A 9,145-nucleotide genomic window follows, 5' to 3' on the forward strand; every position below is an offset into this window, starting at 1 on the left:
GCAAACCGCCGAAGACGCTGTCTTCGTAGCTGGTTTTGTTGATGGTATTTTTCAATAATCTTTCTCAGTAATCTTTCTCTATAATCTTAGCGAACTCTCTATCGCTCGACTTGGTGCTGGCGCTCGAGCTCAGAGAGTCGACACTTTTTTCGGAAAACATTAATAAATATTAACAATAAATAAAACAATACAACTTAAAATTACTTACATAGTAAAACTTAAAATGATGTTTACGGAATCCAAATTGGGTATCAGGTAGAATTTTGTGATTAAGGGTGTGTTTAGTAAGTTCGGAGTTTATAATTTTTTCGTTTAGTTTGCCTAGCATGGAGATTAAACTAATGGGTCTATAATTTTGCGGAAAAAGTGGATTTTTATTAGGTTTGGGAATTGGTATAATTATCGAGTGTTTAAATTGGGTTGGAAAATAAGAAAATTTATAGCATGCATTGTAAATATTAGTTAAATGGGATATTATGTTGTTCGGGAAATTTTTAATCATTTCATTAGTAATTTTGTCTTTTCCGGGAGATTTTTTGTTAGGTAATTTTTTGATTAGTGATTTGATTGTATGGAAATTTGTGATTGGGGTGGTAATTTCAATGGATGGTTGATTAATAAAATTTTTGATTGTGGATTTTATTAATTTATGAGTGGAATTGTCATGCAAGTGATTTGTGAGGTTAGAAACTTTAGCGAATTCATCGGCTAATGCATTGGATTTTTCGGATTTTAGGAATTTTATGCCGTTAGTAGTGTGAAGAGGTGTGTTTATTTGGGTTGGGGATTTTAATTGTTTAATTAATTTATAGGATGATTGGAGGTTTGAGATTTTGGATAGTTTTTTCTGCCATTGGAGATTTGAATGGGAAATAATGTTTTCGTTGATTTCACGGGATAATTTGTTAATTTGAGGTTTTAGTGCGTAATGGATTTGATATTTCTGGGAAATTTTGCGTAGTTTATTTTTTGTGTTAATTAGGTTAATGATGTGGTTTGGTAATTGGAGCTTATGGGTTGTAGTGTGGTTTAATTTAGTGTGTTTGGAATATGCAATTAGCGTAGATTTAGTAATATTGTCTAGAGCTAAGTCGATTTGGTTGGTATTGTTAAGTGGCAAATTAAAGGATCGAGATTTTAAATTATTTTTGAAATTCTTCCAGTTAGTAGTTCTAATAATAGGTGTGTTTAGTTTAATCGTGGATTTTAGGTGAATTCTAGAAACTACAGGTAGATGGTCGGAATCTAGGTCGTTAAGTGTTGCAGGTGGTTCAATATAATATTTGGAATTTGTAAGTATTAAATCTATTGTGGATGGATTATTGCCATTAAGCGGGTAATGGGAATATGAGTTTTGAGGGTATAAGAGGATTAAGTTTGGGTTGAGATTCAGGTAGTTATTTAATATTTTGCCGTTCGGATTAGTGAAATTGTTGTGCCAGGTAGGATGTCGTGCGTTAAAGTCGCCTAATACTACGGAATTTGGGTTTGTGAAGAATGAATTTAATTCGTTAATGTTGGGTGGGTTTTTAGGCGGATTATAGTAATTAGTGATTTGGATATTTTCTACTAGGATGCTAATGGAATTTTGGGTGTCAGGTAGTTTGTCAAAATCGATTTCTTTTTTAATGTAAATTGCTAAGTTATTGTTATGGATTAGGTTATAATTTACTATTTTTGGTGGAATTTGGGCGGATTTTGTGGCTTCTTGTACGCATGCAATATGAATTTTGTTTTCTTCTAGGAAATGTCGAAACGTAAGGATTTTATTGTGAAGGGAACATGCATTCCAGGTAGTTAGTTTCAAAATACGGGTGGATTTACGAGCCATAGTGTTTTAGGATAATAATTAATTTCTCCACCTCCGTTGGAGCGCTATCTAATTCAGGTTTAATTTTTTCGAATTTGGTTAGGATGTTTATATATGCTTGGTATGGGTTTTTCGTGCTGTTGTGTGGCAAGGGGGGGTTATTTGGGGGTTTTGGGAGATTTTGCGTTGGTTTTGGTTTCGGCAAGGGGAAATTGTGTTCGTTAATATTGAATTTGGGTATTTTGTCTACTATTTTAATATTTTTATCGTTCACATACCACAATTTGTGAGCTGCATCCGTTGTGGTGGCTGGATGGGGGTCCGCTGCAGTTGGTGCACTGTGGGGGGCCTCTACCGATCTTGTCTGATCCTGGGTGTGTGGTGTGGTTTTGGTTACGCACGCATCTTGGGGCGCTGTGGCGAATTTTCGTTCGATGTCGAACTCTTGCGGCGGCGGCGGCGCATGGTGACTTTGGCCAGGACGGCTGTATGCTTCATACCTGTAAATCGATGTTGCATTTTGTTTTTATGTCGTTAATGTTTGTTTCGGCGATTCAATTTTAGCGGAAATATGGTCGACGCGTGTGCTTTTAGTGTTTTTACATAAGAACACCTGGTGTTGTTGTTTTATAAATTTACTAATTCTTCCTCTTCACAGGAATGGAACTGTGTATACATATTAGTTTTCTCAGCTTTGCGGTGCGTAAATATTCGAGGTTAAATCCCTCGAATAATTTTAGCACTGATTTATTATAGTCCTATGGTTTTGCTGTGGTACCGTTTGGTGCCGTGAGTATATGATTGGCACCGTCTTAGTGGCTGGTGATTTTCTGTGAAATTGTTTGTCTTCTTCTTCTTCTTCTTCTCTTATGTAGGCAATAGCCGGTTTTTTTCTTCATTGTATTACATCTACTACATGCCTGGGTCTTCCCAGCGACGCCGCCCGAAATGGCGATTTGTCGCGTGCTTTACTCTAGCGTACTCCACCCTACTGATGTGATTCTGACCAGCTATTGTCTCTAATTTGTTTAAGCTGCGCGCCTCTCTAATCTTGCGGTATTCGATACGGGGTATCAAGCTCTTGAGGGTGTCACCGCTGTGCATCCGGTGTATGTCATTATTGATGACTTCTATGGCATATATTCTTCCGCGGGCTTGTTTGGATAACATTCCGCGGTATGGATTACTTTCGGTATCCGAAACATTGTTTGTTGGGTACTTCGTGATACAAGTCCGCCAGAAAGCGAGTAGTTGGGGGATTCCCAAATGTGAACTGTGACTGTTCTATGACTTTGCCTTCAACTCTGGTTTGGTGGTTCGTTAAGTACCATGCAGAACAGTTTTTCAGGTAAATTATCTTTGCGTGGTAGAAATATTCACAACAGTTGTGTTCAAAACGATGTAGCATTATTCGTTGGGTCGTCTTCGTTGTGCGCGATAAGTACAGCATCGTCCGCAAAGCACATGATGTTTGCTTATGTTGTGGTTGCATTTTATAGCCTTCATGGATCTGCGCTCGCTATCGCGTCGTATTGTTGGAATGGGAGGAATACGGCTATCTCCCCTGGCGTGCCCCTCGATAGACATTAGGAGTCCGACGCTTGGCTGGTGTGGCTGGCGCCATCGCTTTAAACGCCGATTAACGTCTCGCGGACTGATTTTTATTGTGGCGCGGAATTACATCTGGTCGTACCCTGTCAGCTTTTCAAATTCAACAAGAGCAGGCGCGGCGGGGCTGCCAGTGCGATTTGCATTTTCTCGCTGATGTCGGATCCTGCCAAAATACGGCGCGTCAGCGCATGGTAGCCAATCCCTGGTACTGGATTTTCTGAGGAATTGACCGGTGTATTCGTGTGTTGTGGTTTTGCGGTGTTGGCGGCGGTTTGGTCTATCCCATGACGTCAGTAAGGCGTTGGCGGGTCCTTTCTTCGCGGCGGGGTTCGTTTATACTTTCAGCTGCGCCAGCGTTATTACGCTGCCCAGAATGGCTCGTCGTCATCATCCTGGGGTTGCGATTCTCGCGAAATTGGATCTGTTTCGTCGTCTGCATCGGCTGGGCGTATCTGTTGGTGGAAAGCATATTGGCATGGTTTTCTGTCTTCGTAGGAAGTGTTATCGTAGATTTGCACAAGCCATGGGGTGTTGAGTAGCTCGGTTGGTTTATTTGTTTTTAAAAAACGTTTCTTGAGGTTGTTTTATTAAAGTGTTTGCGTTGATTATCTCATCAGGGCGGGCGGGAAGGCAGTTCTGATGCGCGGTGGGGTTTCGATCAGCAGGTCAGGGCGACCTGCGGCATATTTTACATTTATTTTTTGTTGGGGTTGTTAAAATCGCGGCAACAGACGGCTGGCGGATCGTGACTCCAGCGTGTGGGGTTTTCAGGCCTCGCAGAGGCGACATGCCGGCCCACTTCAAAAACACCTCGGAGGTTGCCCGATGAACTGAACCCAGAACCGTAACCAGCGAAATGCTCTAGGTATTGCTACCAGGGGCGATCTTAAACGATTTCTGGGGCGGGGCATGGTGGTTGCTGGCGGGAACGCACAGTGAAGGTGAAGAGTTACAGAATACGTCACGTGAGTCGCACATGTTGCGGGTGCGCGCTTAATTTGGGTAAACGGCACGGGATGACGGTATCGTAATGCATACGCCGGTTGACGCTGTAAACTGGTTGTGCGTTGATTGGAAGGGTTCAGTGCAGCGGGGTGTTGTTGGATTGCCAGCCGACCCGCGAATCGTCATCGGGCGGGTGCCATATAGAAAAGACTTTCCTACGAGTTACGGAGCTACCCAGAGCTGGCCATACAGTGGTTCAGCTGAGCCCAGATGCCAGAATGCGGCGGGTGGTACGCGCGACGAGCTGCAGTGAAAGTTATACTTAACTTAGTAACGCAGTTGACATCGGAATAATGTAATAAGCTGCGCGGGCGGCTTTTGCAGGAGAAGCTTTCTGCAACGCGTACCTTGATATTGCCAGGGCTAGAAAGCGAAAATATCGGTCCGGAGACGCGGAACATGGAATGTGCTTCAAGTTTGGCGGGTGCCAGGCGCGGCGTTGGTAGCTGAGCCTGCGGGAAAATTGCCGGACTTGCCTCGTTGATGCGGAAATTTACTGTGAAATTTCCAGTTCAAACTGGGCGGGGCTCTACTTGGCTGCGCACGGTTTTCCCGGCGTGGTAGAAGAAATAAGGGAAACGTGTCCTAAAGCGTAGAAGGCGGTCAGGACTTTGGCTCTGTGGTCGGAATGTCCGCGCAGTACACGTTGAAAAGGACGAGATAGTTTCGAGCCCTGAGGTTTGCGGCACTGATCGACTTTTGGTAGGGGTTCTGCTTTGCGTACGAAACGACGTTTGCTGAGAAAAGGTAGCCGAGGCATTAAATAATTCGGAAAAATTCAGTTGCAGGTACGAGCTTTGTAGGCGGGCCTCGTGCGCGCCGCTCGATGCGACGCCACCGCGGACACGTCGAGCAGTATATTGGCGGTGTGATGATGGCGGCGGTTGATTTTTCGGGCAGCTGGTGTAGCGAAGGGTACCGTGCTCACTTTCTGAAGCCACACTGGTCGTGCTGGATGATGTTGTGCGCATCGTGTGAGGATGACGCACCACTCACTGAGTTTGGAAATTGCAGGTAAACGACGTCGGGCGAAGCTGTCCGTATTATTGGGCGTTTATGTTTCCGGGATGCAGATGACTGACTTCTTTCCACGCGTCGGGAAGTAGCCGAGTCGCAGCATTCCGTTGACGATATGTTACCCGAATGTAACCGGTGTCTCTTTGGCAGAGTTTTCGCTCTTGTTTAAACACCGTCGCTGCAGAGGCACTGGATCTTCAGTGCGGATGAGGCTCGAAATCGAGGCGAGATTGAACTGCGAAGGGGCGGCGAGGGGAAACGGGTTACACGAATTGTTTCACTTTGCGGTGGCCTACTTATTGCTTGCAGTGCGTTGAATTTAACTTTGAGGTGCATCGATTCCGCAAAACTTCGACGCTTTTCCCGTCCGTGTGGAACCTTCGGTCGACGCGCGGAGCGAGGGCAGTTGAGGCCACCGGCGAATTTCCGGTGCCGCGGAACTGCTGCTCACTGGGATTTTCTTCAACCTCGGCACCAGAACGCCTCGCGTTTAACGAAGCAGTTCGCAATCCCCGACTCTTGTTGCAGAGGGGTGTTAAGCGGGTGGCTGTCTGCGCGATGCGTTCACATCACTTCGAGCCGATTCAGCGACGTATAAGATGCGTCGTCAGGAAGACGATATGGTCGGGGCGGATTGTTCGGATCTTGGTTGTTTGCGGGCGATTTCGTTCGGTGGTGAGACTGGCTGTGCGGAATCGTGTCGACGCTGGGTGATGCTGGGGCACACGGGAGTTTCCCCATTAGATACTGGGCCGGCGTCCCGGTCTACGGTCGACTTCGCGCCGGAAGTTGCCGCAACCCCGTCAGGATCTCCATAACAACGGGCGGTGGTTGGACGGGTCGGACGCGATTTGACGGAGTGTACATTGACTCTGGCGGTGATGAAGATGTCGAGTATGTCGGGCCGGTACCGAGGGTTGACGGGGTAGTGCGTAGGAATGTCCGGAGCATAAACCGCGATGTTGTGTTGGACGGTCGCTCTGCGAAGACGGCGACCGTTCTTGTTACTCCCGACGCAGTTCCACGCCCCGTCTTTGGCATTGAAATCGCCGGCGACGATGACGGGGACGCGATTTGGCTGGTTGAAGACTTCCCAAATCTTGTGGCCTAGGCTTTGCCTTGGCGGGCAATACGCCGCAAAAACCTGGAGCGGGGTGTCGGTGAGCCTGATGCCAATGGACTCGACGTTGCCGGTGTCGGGCCCAACTTGAAGGAAGTTTATGCTTCTGCGGATGCACACAGCTACCCCGCCGGCACAGTGTGCACTGGGTCTGTCGCGACGGACTACAACGTAGTTTTGCAGGTGGAACGAATGGTAAGCCGATAAATGTGTCTCGGTGATGCACGCAACGTCAATGTTGTGGCTCTCTAGGAATATTTCTAGCTCTGGGATGTGCAGACGGACGCCATTCGCATTCCATGTGACGATGCGTAGATCCCTAGCCATGGTTATCGGGCGATGAGACGAAACGAGTGGAGTAGTGGCCGAAGCCGAAGAATGGGCGCCTTACTGCGTTGGAGCTGGCGGCGCAGGATTGGAGTTTGCCTGGCGCGGAAGGCCGGCATTGATTGAAGCGGCTGCTTGCAGTAGCATGTTCGCAAATACGGGCATCATCCCCTGCATCGCTTGGAGCAGCGAGTCCTGGATGCTGGCTGCGATTGGAGGCGGCGGGCGCGCTGTCGCTACACCATAGGACAGCGTGGGGACGCTGTGGGCCTGGGCGAGCGGGGTGGTCAGCGATGCTGGTGCCGGTGGCGGCAGCGCCGACGCCGCTGTGCGAACAGCGGGCCGGAGCCCCGGGAAACGGCTGGCGTCGTGCTGGAATGCAGCCTGGGATGTGCCGTTGGTGGCGGAGGCGGCTGCGTGCTGGGCACGAGCCGGGCAATTGTGGACGAACGCCGGGTGCGCTCCGCCACAATTTGCGCATCTGCGGTGTGCGCGGTCCTCCTTGTGTGCGCATTCGTCGGTGTGATGCGCACCAGCGCAAAAACCGCAGACGAACGGGCGAGCACAGAAGCGGGCCGAGTGTCCAGGCTTCTGGCATCGCCCGCAGAGCGAGCCGTGGGGGTCGGGGCGTTTGTGCTCGAATTTGCACCTTAGCCCGCGGATCCTCTCCACCGTGAAGATGCTCTCGCTGTTGGGTGATCGCGCGATGGAGATGTTGGTCTCGCTGCGATCGTTGCCGTCATTGGAACGCAGGCGGCGGAAGTACACCACCTCGTACCCCATTGCAGCGAGCTCCGCTTTGATTACGTTCTCCGGCAGTTCGGGGCCAATGCCGAAGAGAACGGTCCGGATGGGCCGTTCATGCTCCAGCATGGTGGTGACGATGTCGAAGCCTTGCTCAGCGAGCTGCTTCGTGACCCCCCTGAAGTCCTTGACGGTCTTCAGGTTGAACCATATGCCTGCCCGGCCGGAGCGGGCGGTGCTGAACCTGATTTTATTTATCTCCAGGTACGTAAGTACCTGGAGGTATTTGCTCTTGTCCCGCAGCAGGAATGCCGGCGGGACGTCGGTGTCACGGCTGACACGTGGTGGGCGTGGGCGCAGAGCGGAATCGTCCAGTTCTGGCAGGTCGTCGGTGGTGGAGGCGGCTGCAGCAGTGGCGGCGGCTTTTTCGGCCCTATCCGCCTTTTTGCGGTCGCGCTTAACCGCATGTGCTGGCAGCACAAACTCGCCCTCGTCGTCGGTGGAGGCGGTCTGGGTGGTCGGGGCCGGCACAGGCACCTGGACGGCCGGCGTGGGCACCTGGACTGCCGGTTTAGGCACCTGGACTGCCGGCCTGGGCACCTGGACCGCCGGGGCGTCGACGATGACGTCCACTGCCGGTGTGGTGGGGGCAGCGGACCGAACGGCAGCCTTGGGCGCCGTCTTCTTCGATTTGGCCTTCTTCTTGTCTGACGGCGGTGGAGGCGGCGGCATGGTGCCGGGCGCCGGGGGCAGCAATAGCTCCAGCTTAGCGTTAAGGCGGCTAATCTCAGCGATAAGCCGAGATATCTGTGCCTCCTGTCGCTCGCACCGCTGTTCGAGACGCTCGATGATCGTGTCCCGATCATCGTGAGCGGGGGCGGCGGCTGGGGCGGTTGTGCGGATCCGCACAAACGCACCGGCTTCGCTGTCGCTTGTCGACTGGTCGGTGGGCATCTTCTCCGTAGTGGTCGTCGTCTCCGCCGTGGGCGTCGTCTCCGTAGTGGGCGTCGTCTCCGCAGTGGGCGTCGTCTCCGTAGTGGGCGTCGTCTCCGTAGTGGGCGTCGTCTCCGTAGTGGGCGTCGTCTCCGTCGTGGGCGCCGTCTCCGTCGTGGGCGCCGTCTCCGTCGTGGGCGCCGTCTCCGTCGTGGGCGCCGTCTCCGTCGTGGGCGTCGTCTCCGTCGTGGGCCTCGTCGCCGTGGGTGTCGTCGTGGGCGTCGTCGCCGTGGGTGTCGTCGTGGGCGTCGTCTTCACGGCTGGGACCGAGTCGTCGTGGAGGAAAACGCGACGAACTCGCTTTTTCCCCGCTTTCGCGTCGGCGGCGGAACAAGATCTACCCTTGAGGTAGATCTTGACCTTCGACTGGGTCGCTGATGATGCTGTCGTGGTGGAGGAGTCGGAAAGGGCGGCGTCCGTGTCGCCGTCCATGCAAGCCGTCGAAGAAGCTGGCTTCGTAGCTGGTTTCGTTGGTGTTTAATTTTCTATAACGTGTCTTTTTTCTATAACGGTATCTT

General features: G+C 50.7%; 1 protein-coding gene across 1 annotated transcript; it reads right to left on the minus strand.

Moving 5' to 3' along the window:
- Positions 1–6,950: 6,950 nt before the first annotated feature.
- Positions 6,951–9,132, minus strand: LOC135802691 (uncharacterized). The gene has a single exon (XM_065316305.1). It carries the CDS (start codon positions 9,057–9,059, stop codon positions 6,951–6,953), a length of 2,109 nt encoding a protein of 702 aa, XP_065172377.1. The 5' UTR covers positions 9,060–9,132.
- Positions 9,133–9,145: the final 13 nt, after the last annotated feature.

This window comes from Atheta coriaria, unplaced genomic scaffold (assembly GCF_025399875.1).
Source record: "Atheta coriaria isolate IRGN ID8LTWV9N9 unplaced genomic scaffold, Caltech_Dcor_3.1 hic_scaffold_45_pilon, whole genome shotgun sequence".
NCBI classification, from domain to species: Eukaryota; Metazoa; Arthropoda; class Insecta; order Coleoptera; family Staphylinidae; genus Dalotia; species Dalotia coriaria.